This window comes from Aedes aegypti, chromosome 2 (genome assembly GCF_002204515.2).
Source record: "Aedes aegypti strain LVP_AGWG chromosome 2, AaegL5.0 Primary Assembly, whole genome shotgun sequence".
Classification (NCBI taxonomy): Eukaryota; Metazoa; Arthropoda; class Insecta; order Diptera; family Culicidae; genus Aedes; species Aedes aegypti.
In genome coordinates, this window is record NC_035108.1 from 174,292,826 (window position 1) to 174,314,094 (window position 21,269).

At 38.4% G+C, this 21,269-nt stretch overlaps 1 protein-coding gene across 1 annotated transcript in view; it reads left to right on the top strand.

Annotated features, from left to right (window-relative positions):
* Positions 1-20,658, top strand: part of LOC5566025 (dentin sialophosphoprotein) — a 41,081-nt gene extending 20,423 nt beyond the window's left edge. The window contains exons 2-4 of the mRNA XM_021843189.1: positions 1,251-2,628; positions 18,637-18,776; positions 18,843-20,658. Of these exons, the coding sequence (XP_021698881.1) occupies positions 1,251-2,628; positions 18,637-18,776; positions 18,843-19,018 (1,694 nt within the window). The 3' untranslated portion in view covers positions 19,019-20,658. The remainder of the gene's footprint in view (positions 1-1,250; positions 2,629-18,636; positions 18,777-18,842) is intronic.
* The last annotated feature ends 611 nt before the right edge of the window (positions 20,659-21,269 follow it).

Below are 21,269 nucleotides of genomic sequence, written 5' to 3' on the forward strand. Positions count from 1 at the left end.
CAATTTTACTCCCAGTTGACAGCCGCCCTCCACCCTTGGGCGGATCAAGTGCGTATCGACTTGGCGAGCGTGGGGCAGAACCGAGGATGGAGAGAAGCGGCCACGAACCGAGTATTGTGGCGTGAAATTGTTGATTCAGTGTTATCTGTTTAGATGTTAACTAAATAAATGAAAAAATGAACACATACTAAGTGAGGTACTGACATGCAGGGGACGAAATTTAAGTTTGGAAAACGATGACCTATAAAAATTGTATAACCGTAGATCTCACATTACTCAACAATACCCTGTGTGTGCAACCTGTTCAAAAAAGACTTGATAATTTAAAAGCTAGATTCAACAACATCTGAGCTTTACAAATCATGACTCGTTCATTATGTATTACTAGGGCGCTTATAATTAATTTTAACAGCTGAACCGTTCGGTTAAATCAAAATACCGTATTTCCGTCAAAATCTTAAAGATTCCGTTGATTTTTTCCTAAAATTTTATAAAATCACCGTACTCTATTAATTTACTTTACCGAACTGCTGAACAGCTGTTGAGATTTCACCGGAATCCGTCAAATATTGATATCGCTTACTTAAGTGCTATTCGTGACGGAATACCTGATATGCTCACTATGCCCCGCCTACCCCTACATACATACTTTCCTTTTTTGTAGGCATTTGTATGACAAGGTGTATTCTTACTTTAATGCTGACTAATGACAATAAACATTTCATAAACCAAACAATATTAAAGTAGGAATATCATACAAATTGCATCACAGTACGAAATTTTTGGACATCAGCGACGACTCACTAAACTTTTGAACACTAAATATATAATGAATGACAGTTTGTTTCACTACATAAAGTTGTGTTGTTCATTTATCATTTTGCTATTTTGACTTTATTGTGCTGTACTATTAAATCAGTTTTAATTGTAAATCACTTTTTTTTATGAGTTCTTAAATAACCAAATGAATTTTCATTACATTTTGCAGCATTATTAGCATTCTTGTGTCAAGCCATACCATCTACCCAATACCCCAACCCAATCCTAGTTTTCCTCTCTCATGGCTTTTGTGTGGTTAGCAAAGACTTTTCTGTCATTGCTTTGAATTGACTTGCGCTCTTTTCGCCTCACCAAACGCTGCAAAATGAAAATGATTATGAAATTAAGTTTATGCCTGTGTATATTCACTGAAATAATCTACCTCATTTGTATCTAATAAAACTTTAAATACATTTTTTACTTTGTTTTAGATATTCCCAAAACGTCCAACTTTGGTCCGCGATATACGAATCCGTCCGCAGAGGAGAATATAAGGTCGCGTCCTCAGGCTGATCCAAGTGTTCATCAGCAGCCACGGTTCGGTGCAAATGATGTATACTGGGTTCGCGATCAGCAAACGACCCAAAGCGGAAGGGAAGCTTGCCAGCCATCGTTGCCGGTCCGTGATTCCGAGATAGATGTGCCAAATGAAATAGCATTATCGCCAACCAACGATTCCAGTGATGTTGGCGGCAGTGGTATTACTAGCGGTGCAGATTCCAGCAACAATACTTCGTCCGTTTCTTCTCCGGAGCATGAAAAATCCAAGCCCGGTACACAATCAAGTGAGATCCCCAAACTTTCTCTCAGTGAAAGGATAGATAATATGTTGGCATCGGAGAAGAACCAAAATGACTGTGAATGTTCCGACGAGGAATGTGAGGAGTTGGATACTCCACGCAGAAAAGAATCCAAAAAGATTTCTTCAGAAGAGAACCTTATTTCGGAAGCTGGAACTAGCCAAGCGATGCATGTAGCACAATTACCCATTCCGGAATCGAAAACTGATACCTCATCATCTTCATTCGACGAGTTAAATCCTGAATGTGATGCAAATGAATCGCTTCCAGAAGTAGAAATGGTTGCCTTAACGGATACGGAACCCTGGCAAGTAATCAATAATGTCGATACTTCGGACACACAAGAAAGTGCTACAAACTTACCAACTACCACAACTGCTACAATTACCGAAACGACTGATAGTTCTAGTGATTTAAATTCTTCAGACAAGTTGAATCAACCCCCGGTCAGTTGTGACCCCTTGACCCATCAGGTAGCCAGAAGACGCTCCGATAGCTATCTAATGATGATCAATAACGGTGCCAGTACAGTAGTAGTTCGATCGGTGGATCCACAGGAAACATTAGCCCAGTCTAGTCAAGCAACGTCTACCGACACCAACAAATGCTTTAAGTGTGGCAAAAGACGTAGCGGAATTCGCAAGCAGCTGAAGAAAATACGAAAGCTGCTCGATACCGCATCAGTTCCGGAGGCAGATAAACGACGTCAATTGGAGGCGTTCCTCAGCTATTTGGAACGGCGCAGTAAAGGATCAATCGAGCTCTCCGAAGGTGAATCCATAAGCGAAGACGCTAGCGTTAGCCTGGCGGAGGCGGATCCTCTGTGCGAAGGGATCGCAGCGGGATTTACTTTACCATCGCTGGGCGCCAGTGATGAAAGTCGGGTGCAAACGTCCCATTATCCCAAGGTCGATGAAGATACTACAATCGGAAAAACCAATGTGTATTCGTCGGGTAATCAACAGTTGGCCGGCATGAGCCAGATAAAACTCAGTGATATAAAGGAAAGGTATGTTTTTTTGCAGTTCCACATTTATGGCGTTTTCGTTTATTGCTGGGGCGAACCTAGGTTCGCCCTGGATTCGCTCTAACAGCTGTCAAAACGTTTTTTTATTGGGTCGGGTCGAAACCGGATCCGCCCCAAGTTCGACCCAAGCACAACGAGGCTCGCTCTGTCGATTTTTTGCGATCCAACCTGAGCGGGGTTCAACTGTCAAAAATTGATTGTTTACATTTTTATAATTATAAAAATTAATGATTAAAACATAATTTTAATAACAAGAGATGTTTACGAAAGCATTCGGCAATATTTATTTCATTAATATTGAGACTTTCTTTTGTGATTTTGCACTCAGAGAAGCGAAATTTCATGAAACTGTGTGACTGACAGTTCGAATGTAGGTATGACATATTCGATTTGACTCGAACCTGGATCCGTTTTCGTTCGTTTATTGCGAGTCGGGTCAGCTCTGACCCCAGGTTTAAAACCGAAAACGCCATTAGTGAAACATATTCTCCGGTAATTTGGGGAGTAGTTAGCGCATAAAGCACATTAACGTACAGTACCCGCCAAAAGAATAGAATCGCTCCATCGAGTATTGCCATACTCGTAATCAATATTGCAACTCCTCAAAAAGTTTAGAATCACCGGAGGGAGAGCATGCGTTGCTGCTGTAATAATTCTTAACATTTTCACAGATATCTATAGAAACTTTCTAGTAGAAAGTCCATAGTTCTCCAGAAACCTCATTCAGAGATTATTTCATCGATTTTGCCAGATGACTCCACTTAAGCTTACCGGCTAATTTTCACGATGTCCCGCTCAACATCATCAAATCTGAGTACATGGCTCGATTCCTTAGGTCATTCTGCACCTTCTGGAATATAGAATTAAAAAACCATAGAAGGAATCTTGAAAAATCTTGATTTGAAGTGTTCCGCTTTTTTTTCAGATAATCCTTATTAAAATTTCGCAATAGCATCAAAGACTCTCAAAAAGTTAACCAAGCTGTTTACAACCAGTTACATAATTGTTAACGTTGTTTTTATCGAAAATTACAACTGACTTAACTTACCAAATTGGCTTAAGTATGTTTTTTTTTCATTTTTAAATAGAACCTTAATATTTAGAATTGGTTATTTGCCAAAATTTAAGATGCAGTTTTCTCCCGAAACATTGAAACATACATGCATTGAAATTGTTACCAAGTATCTAAGAAGATACCCTGCTATGGTTATACATGCAAGCAGGGAGGCCATGTTAAGATTGACATAGTCCTTCATAGGGAACTATAAGCTGTGCCAGGTCGCAAGTCAGCAAACTTATTATTCCACGTGAATTATATTATATAGTATTATTAATAACTTATTCATTTATTTATTTCGTCAAGCATAAGTAGACTACATACAATAACTACAATAATTTCTCACATACAATGGATAACTTCTATTGACCTTAAGTCGTTTTTAAGCGGCTCTTTAGATATAGTAATGCCAATGAATTCGCAATGTACATTATACTGACGCATCATACGGTTTATTGGTCCGTTTTGAGCATAATGTGTTCTGCATGATTTTTTTGAAGATATTTTTTTTGTTCTTAAATGCCGAGAGGGTGTGTAGAAGTTTAATTGAGAGAGAAGTGCACCAGAGTTTACACGGTTCGAAATAATGTTGTTTATAAAGAGAATCATTGCGAACTCCTGACGTTGCTTAAGTGTTTCCAAGTTGATGAGCATGCAGCGTGCTTCATACGACGGAAGTGGCAGTACAGTCCAATTCAATTTCAGAAGGGCGTATAAAAGGAGTTGCTTCTGTACTGATTCTATGCGTTCTTCGTGTACGACATGGTACGGGTTCCATACTAGGTGACAATATTCCAGAATTGGTCTTACATATGTAATATACAATAGTTTAATAGTATAAGGGTCTTGTTAATTGTTACTGTACCTCTTAATGAAGCCAAGCAACAGCTTTGTTTATTATGGAATTATAATGTTCTACAAAAGTGAGATTAGAATCTAGGATTACGCCAAAATCCCTTACAATTTTACACTTCTGCACTACTTGATTTCCTAAAAATTGGTGGTGTTACATATTTTCGACTAAATGCTATTGAATTACATTTTTTTTTATATTCAGTTGGAGTAGACTTTTTTGCACCAAGTGAAGAATAAGTTAATGTCATCCTGAAATTCTTCTGCTTCGCTAGAATTACTTACTTCCATGAAGAGCTTCATGTCGTCTGTATATATAAGAAATTTTATTTGTCTAAGTAAAAAGGAAATGTCGTTTACATACAAAATAAAAAGAAGTGGGCCTAAATGAGAACCTTGGGGTACTCCAGAGGTTACAGAAATGGGTGCTGATGATTTATTTTAAAAGCGCACTATTTGTTTCCGATGTGATAGATATGACTGGATCCAACTCAAGAGTCCTGGCTCCATTCCTATTTTTTGCAATTTGAAGATTAATAATGGTATGTCGATTCGGTCAAATGCCTTACTGAAGTCAGTGTAGAGGGCTTCTACGTGCTTGCCATTGTCCATTGCGTTGAGAATAAATGATACAAATTCTAGCAGATTGGAAGATGTTGAGCGGCCTTTAAGAAAGCCATGCTGCCTACAAGTAATTTGGTTTTTTACTTGCTGGAAAATTTTGTCGTTCACGAGAGATTCGAAGAGTTTGGGGATACAGGCGATACTGGCAATTCCGCGATAGTTCCGTATGTCAGATTTTGTACCAGATTTAAAAACAGGCACCAAATACGAGGATTTCCAAGCTTCTGGGAATTTTCAATTATTTAGAGACATGTTGAAAAGGCATTCTAAGGGAAGGGTAAGTTCTTCTGAGAGATTTTTGAAGAACACGGGTGCAATGCCATCCGGTCCTGCTCCTTTTGATGCGTCCAAGTTTTTTAGTGCCGATAAAATTTCATGTCATGGCTGATCATCGTCCGAGTGCCAGAGAAGGACTCTAAGCTAAACTGCGCACTATGGCCATCCGAACATATAGGGGGAATGGTCCTCCGGAAATCTAGGGGGTTGGTGTCAGGCCCTGCAAGCCAGTCGTAAAAATACACCAGCACAGGAACGTCAACAAGAGAATACGGACCGGAACAATCGGCAAAGACCACAGCGACGAAAATGGACTTGCGATTGGAAACTCGGTACGTGGAACTGCAAATCTCTCAACTTCATCGGAAGCACACGCATACTCTCCGATGTACTGAAGATCCGTGGTTTCGACATCGTAGCGCTGCAGGAGGTGTGCTGGACAGGTTCGATGGTGCGAACGTTCAGAGGTAATCATACCATCTACCAGAGCTGCGGCAACATACGTGAGCTGGGAACAGCTTTTATAGTGATGGGTGATATGCAGAGGCGCGTGATCGGGTGGTGGCCGATCAACGAAAGAATGTGCAAGTTGAGGCTCAAAGGCCGGTTCTTCAACTTCAGCATCATAAACGTGCATAGCCCTCACTCCGGAAGCACTGATGATGACAAGGACGCATTTTACGCGCAGCTTGAACGCGAGTACGACCGTTGCCCAAGCCACGACGTCAAGATCATCATAGGAGACTTAAACGCTCAGGTTGGCCAGGAGGAGGAGTTCAGACCGACGATTGGAAAGTTCAGCGCCCACCGGCTGACGAACGAGAACGGCCTACGACTGATAGATTTTGCCGCCTCGAAGAACATGGCCATTCGCAGCACCTACTTCCAGCACAGCCTCCCGTATCGATACACCTGGAGATCACCACTGCAGACGGAATCACAAATCGACCACGTTTTGATCGATGGACGGCACTTCTCCGATATTACCGACGTCAGAACCTATCGTGGCGCTAACATTGACTCCGAACACTACCTGGTGATGGTGAAACTGCGCCAAAAACTATCCGTCATTAACAATGTACGGTATCGACGCCCGCCTCGGTATAACCTAGCGCGACTGGCCCAACCGAACGTCGCTGCCGCATACGCGCAGCATCTCGAGGTAGCGTTGTCGGAAGAGGGCGAGCTTGACGAAGCCCCTCTTGAGGACTGCTGAAGCAACATAAAAGCAGCCATCAACAACGCAGCCGAGAGCATCGTCGGGTACGTGGAAAGGAGGACATGTGACGATTGGTTCGACGATGAATGCAGGCAGGTTTTGGAGGAGAAGGATGCAGCGCGGGCAGCAATGCTGCAGCAAGGAACACGACAAAACGTGGAGCGATATAAAAGAAAACGAAAGCAGCAAACCCGCCTATTCCGGGACAAAAAGCGCCGCCTGGAAGAAGCGGAATGTGAAGAAATGGAACAGCTGCATCGTTCACAAGAAACGCGAAAGTTCTACGAGAAGCTTAACGCATCCCGAAAAGGCTTCGTGCCGCGAGCCGAAATGTGTAGGGATAAGGGCGGAAGCATCTTGACGGACGGACGTGAGGTGATTGAAAGGTGGAGGCAGCACTACGATGAACACCTGAATGGCATGGAGAACACAGGCGCCGAGGGTCACGGCAGCGGAGGAAGTGTCTACGTCAGCACGGCGGATGAAGGAAACCAACCTGTCCCCACATTGAGGGAAGTTAAGGATGCCATTAACCAGCTCAAGAATAACAAGGCCGCTGGTAAGGATGGTATTGGAGCTGAACTCATCAAAATGGGCCCGGAGAGGTTGGCAGCCTGTCTGCACCGGCTGATTGTCAGAATCTGGGAAACGGTACAGCTGCCGGAGGAGTGGAAGCAAGGGGTCATATGCCCCATCTACAAGAAGGGTGACAAACTGGAATGTTAAAACTATCGTGCGATCACTATCCTGAATGCCGCCTACAAAGTGCTATTCCAGATTATCTTCCGTCGTCTATCACCAATAACAAATGAGTTTGTGGGAAGTTATCAAGCTGGTTTCATCAACGGCCGCTCGACAACGGACCAAATCTTCACTGTACGGCAAATCCTCCAGAAATGCCGTGAATACCAAGTCCCAACGCATCACTTGTTCATCGATTTCAAACCGGCTTATGATAGCATCGACCGCGAAGAGCTATGGAAAATCATGGACGAGTACAGCTTTCCCGGGAAGCTCACAAGACTAATAAGAGCAACGATGGACGGTGTGCAGAATAGCGTGAAGATTTCGGGCGAACATTCCAGTTCGTTCGAATCCCGCCGGGGACTTCGACAGGGTGATGGACTTTCGTGCCTGCTGTTCAACATCGCCGGGTTCAATAACCGAGGTACGATTTTCACAAGATCCAGCCAATTTGTTTGCTTCGCGGATGATATGGATATTGTCGGCAGAACATTTGGAACGGTGGCAGACCTGTACACCCGCCTGAAACTTGAAGCGACAAAAGTCGGCCTGATGGTGAATGCGTCAAAAACAAAGTACATGCTGATAGGCGGAACCGAGCGCGACAGAGCCCGCCTGGGAAGCAGTGTTACGATTGACGGGGATACTTTTGAGGTGGTTGATGAGTTCGTCTACCTCGGATCCTTGTTAACGGCTGATAACAACGTTAGTCGTGAAATACGGAGACGCATCATCAGTGGAAGTCACGCCTACTATGGGCTCCAGAAGAAGCTACGGTCGAGAAAGATTCACCCTCGCACCAAATGTACCATGTACAAAACGCTTATACACTCCCGTGCATAAGTTTGGGTTCACCCTCTAAAAAACATGCAAAAGTGTTCAGTCCATATCTCTGTGATTACACGTCCAATTCAAACTCTTTAAGCCGCATTCCAAAGGCAAAGAGTTATTCTTACTTCGTATTTATTTTTCCAAATACATTCTTTGAACTTTGTATACTAAATATGTACTTAAAATTGTGACATTTTTCAAAAAACACACTGAAAAAACATTACTAATTTCCTCAGCATTGGATCGACCAAAATTTTAAAACAAGGTGTTTTTAGAATCGTAATCTTATATTCTTTGAAGAGCACTCATGAAATTTTTGCGGAAAAATCTGAAAAGTATTCAAAATCAATGAAACAGTCAGTCAAGTCATCGTGCAAAAGTTTGGGTTCACCTTAACTTACTTAAATCTGTGAAATCTCAAAGCAATCATGTACGCGCCATTATTTGCGCTCAAAAAAGCTTTAAACTATTAAAATCGGTTGAAAAATGGCAGAGATATTGACAAAAATGATGTGCGTGTGGCTCAGATGAACCCAAACTTTTGCACGATTTGCATCATACTGAGGGGTGAACCCAAACTTTTGCACGATGACTTGACTGACTGTTTCATTGATTTTGAATACTTTCCAGATTTTTCCGCCAAAATTTCGTGGTGTCTCATCAAAGAATATAAGATTACGATTCTAGAGACACTTTGATTTAAAATTTTGGTCGACCCAATGCTGAGGAAATTAGATATGATTTTTCAGTGTGTTTTTTGAAAAATGTTACAACTTTAAGTATAAATTTAGTATACAAAATTTAAAAAATGCTTTTGGAAAAATACATACGAAGTAAGAATAACTTTTTGCCTTTCGAATGCGGCTTAAAGAGTTTGAATTGGACTTGTAATCACAGAGATATGGACAGAACACTTTTGTATGTTTTGGAGGGGGTGAACCCAAACTTTTGCACGGTAGTGTAAGACCGGGTGTGCTCTATGGACATGAAGCATGGACCATGCTGGAAGAGGACCTGCAAGCACTTGGAGTGTTCGAATGAAGGGTGTTTAGGACGATCTTTGGCGGAGTACAGGAAAACGGTGTGTGGCGGCGGAGAATGAACCACGAGCTCGCTAGGCTCTTCGGCGAACCCAGTATCCAGAAGGTTGCGAAAGCCGGAAGGGTGCTCTGGGCAGGGCATGTTGCAAGACTACCGGACAACAATCCTGCAAAGATGGTGTTCGCGTCGAATCCGGTTGGCACAAGAAGGCGAGGAGCACAGCGCGCGAGGTGGCTAGATCAGGTGCAACAAGATCTGGAGAACGTGGGCCAAAATTGAAGTTGGAGAGACACAGCCATGGATCGAGTAAATTGGCGTAACATCGTTAACGAGGTTTTATCAAATTAATTGATGTAATACCAACTAAATAAATAAAATAAATAAATAAGATTTCATGTTGTGATAGTTTTTCAATAGATATAGGGTAGGTGTACCAGTTATGGCCATAATGGTTCCCTATTTCGCCGTGATAACTTGAATGTCTCAACATTTTGAAAAGTTTTTTAGTGTTTTAGCAGTAAGATATAGGATATATCTTGATGTTAAAACATTCGAAAAGATTAAAAATTTGAAAGTTATCCGAATTTTGCATATGGCCAAATAGGGAACCACTATGGCCGTAACTGGTACACTTTCCCTACTATTAGAAATTTCTGGGAAAAAAGAAAAGAAATTGTGGTCGCGGTCTTCTTCGGAGTAGGTGGTATATACTTCTTGGAAGAAATCTGCAAAGAGGTTGCAGATATCGGAAGAGTTTTCACCTACGTTTTCGTCAAAATACATTCGCAAAGGGTAATTGCTACTTTTTAATTTAAACACTAATTAAAAAAGTTTTTAGAACATGATTTGACTTCGGATTCGACTTTACGATTATATTCTTCATGTGCGGAGTTAATGGCTGAGTTGAATTGGTTACATATGTCATGATAAATTTGTAAGTTCGTGACAGTATTTTCTTTTTTGTATAATTTATGCGCTTTCTGTTTCTTGTTCTTCAGATTTTTCAGTTGTAGACTAAACCACACCGGTAATTTGTTATTTTGTATACGTCTTCTTCTTCTTGTTGGCACAGTTTCATTAATTGTTTGTTGAATAATTGAATGGAATTTGTCTACTTCGGTGTCGACATTTCCTTCAATACTTATAATTTGTTGCCAATTAATTGTACATAGTCTACGTTTGACTTCTTTGAAATTTGCTTTATTGTATTCCGGCACTTCCTCGTACTCCCAGTCGCTGGGGAGAGAAGTCTTATGTATGAAGATTGAGTATTCAATTGCTGTGTGAAATACTTCATTTTTCCATAGAGGTGATAATGATGTGTACACACAGAAATCTTCAGTGCAATTTGTAAATAAGAGGTCCAAGTAAGAATTTTGCTGTTTTTTTACGTGATTAATTTGATTTAGGCCAAAATATGATATTTTGTCGAATTAAAATTGTAAAGTGCTGTCTTCGCCTACGACTGGAAGTAAAAGTGATTCATTTTCATCAGGTGGAAAATACACGGACGAAAAAATATGCGTTTCTCTATTAATTATAGCTTTAGCCCAAATATTTTCGAATTCTTTGTGTTTGAAAGTTTCAATTTCTTCAGAAGTAAAGTAAATTGATGGCTATGAGGACTCCACCACTAGACTTTTTATTACAACTGTGATTTTATGGCTTTCTCAGTCTAGGGAAATCAAAACGGAAAGTTTTGTTTTGCCAAAAACAGGGCAAAACAAAACTTTCCGTCTTGATTTCCCTAGACTGAGAAAGCCATAAAATCACAGTTAAAATCCTTCCAGTCGAGTATCCTAGATCAACTTCTTATTACAGTGTTGCAAATTTCGGTCTTGTCGAAATACATTGAAATTGTTTCCAAAAATTTCTTCGTTTCTTACGCTTTCGTTCCAGCTGGTTTCAGTTCCAAGAATTACATTGAAAGAAGAAGATAAAAGTTTTTGTTGAATTTCCTTCATTTTGGCTGAGCTGAGAACGCGAAGAAATTTTTGGATTATTAGTAATACCTACATTACTATGGTGGTGGTTGGTCCCTAGTGATAAATCCTACCTCCGTTCTGGTCACGATCTTCAGATTATCGTGATTCGTCAACATTCTTATTGATAAAGTGGGGGGACAGGCTTGAAATGGGGTTTGAAAGAAAAGAATGTCAGAACAGGTATCCACCGGCGACGCCAAACGGACCAACGTAATGTGGTGTAATCTGGGATTTGTGGATTGAATACTGATATTTTTTGCCAAGCATCAATATGGGTGACTTCCGAGGATAGCGAAACGTAAGAGGGGTTATGACAAGGTTGTGGGTAAATCCATCACATTGGGGTTGTGACTCTGTGTCTTGTCAGGAATAGGGTCTGATTGGTATTGTAGTATGCAATAGAGTTCGGAATTGATAGACAGACTTTGAGGAAAGAAGTTTTGAACGTAAGGCAGCAGCACCTTGGACCTTGGAGGGCGTTGGTCTGGAGAGTTGGGCAGCTGTTTATGCTGGGTTACATTACGTAGAAAGTGGAATCTGTTTTGCTTCGCATAAATTATGGGAAGTATTTGAAAATGGTTTCTTGTTCAGATTGTGTAACGCAAGAAAGAATCTTTAGCTCGGCGTTATATTAGGAGGTTATTATAGTGCAGGGTCGAAGAGAGGATGAATATTTGATCACTTAAACTTTACGCTGCAAGATATTCGTAGTCGTTTTTCGTTTTTTTTTTTTCTGATGTACAGGTATAAACAGGTATATTTAGCCTAAATAATGAACAATCATACGCGTAGAGCCTACGGGTCATGAAGTTAGGATTGAAATCAAAATAATATTGCGCATTTCTTTCACACCACAGGATTATCGCAGAAGTTTTTACATGTGCGGAGGTGCCGGTAGAGGTGCGCGATTGCGTCGAGTCGGGTCGGTGTTTTCAGCGGACTCATATTTCGCAAATCGAAGAATGAGTGCTCTGAGGGCATCAACATGATTCGATGCGGTCTCACACTTTTATTTGTGCTTTTGCACTTGTCTTATTAAATAGGAATACTTTGTGTTAGGGAAAGTGGAGGAGAATAAATTATGATTTATTAGAATTTTCTAATAGAGGCAGAGTTCACATGTTACTTAGGTATTTGAAAGCAAATGAGAACCACATTAAATAATAGATAAACACTAATGCTCATGTTTTTATATTTTTATATTTTTCATTTCATCACGGTCCTCATTGCCCGAGCGGAGTCGACAAAACTCGAGGTGGATAGAATCGACGGAACTACGATACAGAAAAGAAACAGATGAGAAACTATCGATACATTTATTCAACTATAAAAATCACGTTTTAACGTAATAACTTTATTTCTTTCTTCTCGTTCCAGCAATCCAACAGCCAAACCATTTCTACTATCTTTTCATTTCCTCTTCGTTACATTTATAGTCCCTCTGGTACTGAATCGAATGGCGCATTCCGCTTTTATTAGCGCTGTCTTTGCTGTACGTTGAGCATGGTGTCGGAGGTGGTGTGGTCTGTAGAACATCTGATGTGCTACACGGCACGCCACTTCCGACATTTTGTTTGGTGTGCGGGATGGGCAGTGCTGGTGATGAGATGGAGGGCGCTATTCGGTTTAGTGGCAGAGGGACTATATCTATTTAATGTATCTGAAACTTGTGGGACCGCTTTAATTCCGGCGCCTGCTTGTGGAAGAACCCGGTGTGCTAAACGGTATAGGACATGTTAACGGGGGAGGCTTGGTAGGTCCTCACCCAGCCCGTGTCTAGATTGGCGGATAATTGTCTGCCAGGGTGTGGATTGAGCAATTACAAAATTACAATTACAATATTAGTAATACCTACATTACTATGTGCGTCAGGTAGCGTGTGAAGGGTGGATGTTGTGTAGACGTCAGTGATGTCTGTTTCCAAGGAAGGCCTCTTTATTTTCGAAAATTTTGTGAGCCGGTTGAGTAAAATTTATTTGCACTCTCCTCGGTAAGCTGCAGTCGCTGTATGCGTTCGCTGGATAAGAATGCCCGGTACGACTTCAAGTCTTCTACGGCGTCGGTTCGCGAAATTCCGAGTTCTTCGTGGACGTCCAAGAAAATTTCGCGCAAGAGATTAGTGTCCGCTGGTAGTCCTTCTGCTGCTAAGGTTAAAGATGCGCTAGTTTTAAAAAAGACAATTTACACACGAATACATGTTGAAGGGGACTGGTCATGCAAGAATGAAAGATAGGTCCGCACTATGTCCATGATTTTCGGGTCCCGTAGACGTGCTTTCAGGAAGCGTTGGTCCCCGGCTGCAGATTCTTCGGTAAGTCTGACTATAGGTGGACGCATGGGGTCAAAGAGTGGAGGGTTTTCAAGCCTGGCGGGCTTTTCAGGCCGATAAGGGTTAATGGTTTCCCCTTTTTGGGAATTTATAAATTTCAAATTGAGCAAACCATTGTAGAAAACTTCAGTTAAAATATTTACATCATCTTTGCTTTCCAAAATCGATTGCCAGTTAATATTATTTAGTTTATTTCTAATGTTGTCATAGTTTGCTGAATTATAGTCGAATACTTCCTCAAATTCATTGTCAATATAGAAATTCATTGTCAATTAGAAATAAACTGAGAAAATTCTAATGCCGTGTGAAACAAACTCTTCATTTCTCCAAAGTGGAGTCAATGCCTTATTAACACAAAAGTCATCAGAGACGTTCGTCAGCAAGAAATCAAGATAACAGTTTTGTTGATTTTTTACATGGTTGATTTAATTAAGAAGTTTACAATGTTGTCAAATATAAACTGCAGCAATTTACTTTCTCCAATGACTGGGAGTAATATATTATCATTGTCCATATCTGGTATAAAATCAATATTGCGTTGATTAAAATCACCGTAAATATGAACCTTAACTTCAGAGGGTTAACTAGACATATTTTTTTCCGATATACTAAAAAAATATCGTATGTTTCTTTGCACGCATTGTTTGAAGGAAAGTATACGGAGAAAAAAACATGTGTCTCGGCAGACAATTGCACTTTTGCCCAAACGTGCTCGAATTCTTTAAATTAAGTGGCAACGATAATTTCAGAGTAATTTTTTTTCTGAAACTGCAATTAAATTCATCTTCTTGAATACCTATATAATATCAGTAAGATTACCTTGAAAAACATCGGACCGAATCTAAAAAAAAAAAATGTTTGGAAATGATCATAAGAATTCGCCGAGAACCCAACAGCTGAACTCTCGGGTATTTTTCAACACCGAATACCGGTACTTCTTTATTATTCTAACGTTAATTCGTAAAAAAGTTTAAACGTTCAAAAGTTTTACAGAGATCCGGCAAATAATTGCTGGGTTCTCGGCTAATCCGTTAACTGAGGTAGATTTCCGAATTTAATTGTGCATGGTATTCTAATTAAAAAAAAAGGATGACCCAAATATGCAAGGCTGGTAGCGAGTCACTTTTTAGTGACTTGGTCACTTTTTTGAGGCCAGTCACTTTAAAGTCTCTTTTTTGAAGCCATTTCAACTAAAGTCACTTTTTTCGTCAATAAGTCACTTTTTTCAACTATTTTGAGCTAATTTTTCGAGAGAAAATTTTGAATCGGCCTTCTTAATTTAGGCTAAGTTTTAAGTTAGCAACTGCACCCTAGGGTGTCTACTACCTAAAAAATCCTGGAAAACCTGGAATTATCAGGGAATTTTATTCAACCTGGAATTATCAGAGGATTTCGACTATACGCAGGAAAAAACCTCGAACCAGTAATTATTATGGCAGAATATGTCCTTTTTGTAACACAACATTTCTTCAATCAAAAAAAATTTCGGCTGCGCCGCTGTTACAACTTGAAGTATTCAGTCAATTCACTTTAAATTATTTTTAATAATCCGAATAACTTGTTTAAATATGGTAGTAGGACTTAGGATTGCTAAAATGGGAGAGGCAAATACGATTCCCAGTTCTAGTTGGGTATATTTCATGAGCATATGAAATAAATAATATTTGTAGGAAAAGATTAAAGCTAGTAAAAATAGTATATTTTCAGGTAAGCAGATCTTTTTTAAAGGCTTGGATACTATTTCAATGCATATCTCAAAAAGTGTTTATTTTTAGTTAAGGTCTCTAAAGACATTATAAGCAATATGGTATCTAAAGTCACTTATTTGCCATAACCCTCTCTTTCCCATGGTAGCTCTAGAGCTCAATTATTTTTGACGAACTTGAGGCAAACCGAACCGGAGGAATACTATGCGTTAGTTTCTACAGTCAACTCTCCATATCTCGATATTGAAGGGGTTATCGAGTAAGGGAGGTATCGAATTATGGAACACAAAACCAGTGCAAATGCGATCCGAGGGACCATCGCAGTAGCCATGAAAACCAACTTTTACTGTGGTTCTCTAACGCGATATCGAGATACGAAATATCGAGTAAGGGAGAGTTAACAGTAGATTATGATTCTATACTTATCAAATTAATCCAAAAGTCAACTAACTTTTTGAATAGTAAAACTATTGGTAAGCAATCAGTTTTCTATTGTAAAACAACCAACAAATTTTAAACTGATTTTGAAAAAAGTAGACCCTTTGAAATATTGTTTTTTGAATTACTTTTTATAAAAACGCTTTTTTATAAAGAAACTGGCGATTAAAATCGTCGGAAATAGATGGTTAATCTGCTTGCAATAAATTCTGGTGTAACATTCTAGAGGCTCCAGAGAAATCTTCAGAGACTATTACGTAACTATTTATCCAGAGATTCCTTCTAGAATGCTTTCAAGAACTCCAGCAGGTATGCCACCAGCAATTTTTCAATAGAAGCTCAGAGGAATTTCTTCTCAATTTTATACTAAAAATTTTAGAGCATTCCCACGCTAATACCTCCAGTAATTTTCACAGAGATTACTCTGAAGAAAAAATCTCAGTATTTCCTCCAGATCACTGATTCTTTCACAGATTTTTTCAATCGCTACTTCTAGGATACTTCCCGCATGCCCTACAGAAGTTTTTACCCAAAGGTTTATTATAGAGTTTTCGAAAAAAATCGACATTTTTACAAGAAACCCTACAATAATTCTTACGCATTTTTCATTTAATCCAGGCCTTTTTCTAAGGATTCTCTCAAAAATTCATCCATAATTTCTCTCCGGAATTTTTCAAAACTTACTTAAGGTATTATTGGATAAAATCTTTTCCAAGAATTGCATCTGGGATTCCTCATTAGATTCTTCTAGAAATTTGTCCAGCATTTCTTCAAAATATTATTACTGCGGCTCAAACACTTTACTGATATTTTTTCAAATACAAGACCTGCATAGATTCTTTAAAATTTCATCCAAGGTTCCACACTAGTTAATACTACAGCAATTCTTACAGTTATTGCTCCGACCATTGATGGATTAATATGCTTTTATTATCATAGCAATTTATCTATAAATATATTCATCAAGAATTCGAGAGATCTTTCAGTTATCCTTGTAGGTATTCATCATTACAACTCACACAAGTTTCATCAGAAATTACACTAGGATTTATTTAGAAATTCTTCGTCAATTTTTCAAAATTTCTCACAAAAAATATGATATTTTTTAAATTATTTTTTTCGTTCGTGGTTTTCCTTTAAAAAAAAACAGATTGAATACATGAAGGTATATAATTTACGGCAAAACGAAAAGTTACTTGTAATTTTACGAGGAAGTCTTAGAATGTGAATACTTTCCATTAAACTTACTGATGAAAAATTTCTTCCTTAGTCGGCGTTTAAAAAACGCGATTTAAGCAGTATTCCAATCAAATTCAATCTTCTATCATCATTTTTTATTTGAAATATCGATTAATGCATAAACATATTGACCTTATTAGGTAGAAGAGCTGGAGTTTAAATGGAAATGTGAAATGACAAAAATTTTAATTTTACAAAAATTCTTATTAAAATTAACAATATAAAATATTGTGGTAATATAAAAGACACAACATTTTGAAAATATTGAAAATCTACTAAAAAGGATTTTTTACGTAAATATAAACTACCCTGTTTTAAAAAATTCTAGGCAATATCTTGTAAATTTGGAAGCACAATAAAAATTTCCAAATATGGTACTCAACTAGACCTACTACCTGCAGAAGATCATATGAAATATTCCCTATCATGATTGATATTGATCGTAAAACAGTATACTAGAATTGAAATAAAATTGATTACGGCTTGCTTTTCAAGTCACTTTTAGTCACTTTTTCGAGAATAGAAAGTCACTTTTTAGTCACTTATTTCTCAAATTTGATCACTAAAATAACTTTTTTTGGTACCAATTCTTGCTACCAGCCCTGCAAATATGACGTTCATCATTTTTCGGGAATTCTAGACCCCCCTCCCCCCTCTCACGCTTTTTCCAATACCTAATGCACGTATTATCCTACTTTCGTAGACCCCCCATCCCCCAAATGATGGGCGTCATTTTTGAATGATCCCTTAGAGAAATGTTCATAAGAATTACAGAAGTGATCCTAGTACGAAATGCTGGAGAACTTCTTTAAGAAATATTTGGAGAAATTTCTGTTCGAAATGATTTAGAACTTCCTGGATCATTTTTAGGGAAATTATGGATGAATTCTTGAAGAATCGATATGGAAGAATATCCTGGAGAAATTCTTGTAGGTTTTACTGGAACAAAATTCATAAACGAATTTATGCAAAACTTGTGGAATAAAGCTTGGAAGAAATTAGAAGAAATCTTGTTGGGTTCATTGGAACATCTGCGAAAGTATGTAACTACTGAAGAAATCGGTGCAAAAATCTCTGAAGGAAACCCTTAAGAAAATACTGGAGCAAATCATGAAGAAATTTTTGTAAGCATCTCTTAAAAAATCTGAACGTATTTCCTGGACGATTTTTTTTGAAAATCGTTTAAGAATCTTTGTAGGAACTTCTTGAGATATGCTAAACGGAGTCTTCAAAACGAAGAAATTTCTGGAAAAAAATCAGTATTAGAATTCTTCAAACTTTCCTCGATAAATCTAAGAGGAAGTTCCCGAATACCATTATAATAATCGCTTTAGTGTATCTGAAGGTTCCTCTTAGAACTCTATAATTTTGCATCACTGGTTCACTGTAAGGGCTAATAGAAAAAAAGTGACTTTGAAGACCATTTTAGTTTTTAGAAGATACTTTGAAGAACTTCTATGAAAAATAGAGACATGCATTGAAATAGTTACCAAGTATCTAAAAAGATAAGATAAAAGGGACAGTTGATATATTCCTTTGTAGTCCATAGGGAACTTTAGATCGCAAGTCAGCAAACTTATTAAATATTCCTCGTGAATTATATCTAAGTATCTTCATTTTTCCTTCTCTACATTTGTCCTTTACTACAGCGCTGATTTGGATGTGCTTTCGGTGAAACAACTGAAAAAGATCTTGGTGATGAACCGAGTGGACTTCAAAGGCTGCTGTGAAAAGGCGGAGTTACGGGAGCGCGTCCTGAGGCTATGGTTGGACCACAAATCCATTGTTTGTAAGTTTTACCGACATTTGTGGTTAGATATAATAAAATATTAAAATGCTATAATTCATCTTACAGCACCAGAACGGCTGGCGTCGGATGATCTTTGCCGAATCTGCATGGACGCGCCCATCAATTGTGTAATACTGGAATGTGGCCACATGGCTACGTGCATCAACTGCGGCAAGGTGCTCAGCGAGTGTCCCATCTGTCGGCAGTACATCGTTCGGGTTGTCCGATCGTTCAAAGTGTAACTGAAAGTGCTATAAATGTGAAAGTGTTGATTACACGTTTGCTCATCACCACATCGAACGAGCCCTAGAATCGAAAACAAATTTAGGCAGAGTTTTGGAACATTGTGATTTAGTTTTAGTGTGTTTGAATCGAAAACAATACAATAAGCAAGCAAGGCGGTTTTAGGGATATTTATGGGATGCCCGATGCCTAGATGGCAGTCCAATTCGTGTTGTCGGTAATAATCCTATTAACGTAGATAGGTCACACTCCCGCAGTAGAATTAGGAGAACTAAAGAGTTGTATATGATTAAACATGTGATGAAGGTATGTAAATTGTAAATCCATAAAAGTTTACTGGTAGGTACATACTTATGACATTTGTTACAGAGATTTATTTTTATTTTATTGAATACCTATTTCCTGGCGACGCACAGTAACCAAATTTTCACGTTAATCTATCGTAAGAGCGTAACTACAGTTATAGTTTTCTCTTTTATCATCAGAAAGTCTTAAAATATTGAAAAACATCGATTGAATTTTCCGTACTAGTTCAAAAAGAAAATCGATGAATAGAAAATTGATAATTTAAGTTACGTTCATATGATACTTAACGCGAAAACTATAAATTTATCGGTAATCTGTAGATAACTCCAAAGCAATGTTGGTTCGATGCCACATAACAAAAAGTTTTAGGTGATAGGAAAAAGTTGTGAAGAAATTGTACCTAGTTCAGACTTGAAAAATTCCAATTAAAATAAATATTTTATGAAGATACCAAAATGACCTCGCCAGAACGGCTGCTGATTGCCGATTGTATACTATTTTATTTATTTCGAAATTAAGTTTTATTTTTCTACTGTTACACAGTTCGATTAGATACACTTATCTATGTAATAACAAAACTATGGTAGTCACATGCTGGCTTCGGACATTCTGACGAAGGACATCTTTTGGACGATCAATTCGCTCAATTTCATAATTAAACAGGTCAGTGAAACCGAGACAGAAACTTTAAGTAATGAATCAATTCTTAACGGAAGACAATTAAGCACAGGAGCGTCGAGTTTCCTTAAATTCTAATATAGCGGGTTGATTTTCATGTATGGTAATTTCTGCAAGTTACATGTGCTGGATTACTACATTGCTTTACATTTGCGATTTTTGCCCCTCATTGCATGCTTTGGAAACTGTAACAATTAAAAAAAAAACAGCATTCCACAGAATTCCATTTTCCAGAATTAGTTTTATTTCCATCTCCTCAGAAGACGCTGTATCCAAGATTTTAAAAGTTTATATTTTCAAAAAAAAAAAACAGTTCGTAATTTGAAATGTACCCAACTGATATGATGGGATAAAAATCCTTTATTCTATTAGAACAAATAAAGTGAACTCCAAAATGCGATCTGATACAATTTCTCCACATAGTAACGGGTCTATTAAAATGGATTGCTAGTATGAATATTTGATTAATGGCCAAAAAAAAAACATCTTCAGCGTTTCTTCCAACAATAATTTTATATATCATGCAGGCAATCTACAGTAAGCTGCAGAGTTTCTCGAAGGATTTCTTCAACGGATAACATCATGTGTTTTTTTCTTACAAAAAATAAAGATTCCTCCGAGGATTTTTCAAGTACTTTCTGAGCATTTTACAAAATATTCGTGTATATATCCAATTCATGACTCGCCCAAGAAGTTCTTATGTTATACTTTCAGGTATTTCCACTTGAAGGCATTGAACAACTATGCCCCGTATTCCTCTACCAAGATAAAATTTCAAAGGCAGATAATTTAAATTCAGGAATCAATTTGAGACATGTTCAAGGATATTTTTTTAAATGTTATCAACTCTCCCATGATATATCTTCAGGAGATGTTTTTAGACAATACTCGATTACTTTTTCAAAGCGACGTAAGTAACTTCCATACGGGTTTGAGAAAATTAAATCAGAACAATCACAACCTGTCTTCTAAAACTGTTTTAAAATGAATCACCTTTTTAACATTTTTTCGACGTGTACATTGCTCAAATTTTGCATACAATGAGCTTGCGTTCAAAAACTATGGAGTTCCTTTTATTTCACACAAGAATTTTATGACAAAATGATAAGCCGTTTCATTCAGTTACTTGCGACATTTTTCTACCAGTGTATAATCGACTCAAGTAGTGTTTTGTTTTGATTCGTGGTTAAGTCACTTTGTCTCTCCATACAGCGGGGCGGCGAAAGTAGTGGTTAGGTTGCGAAAGTTGAAAATCTTACTTTCGTC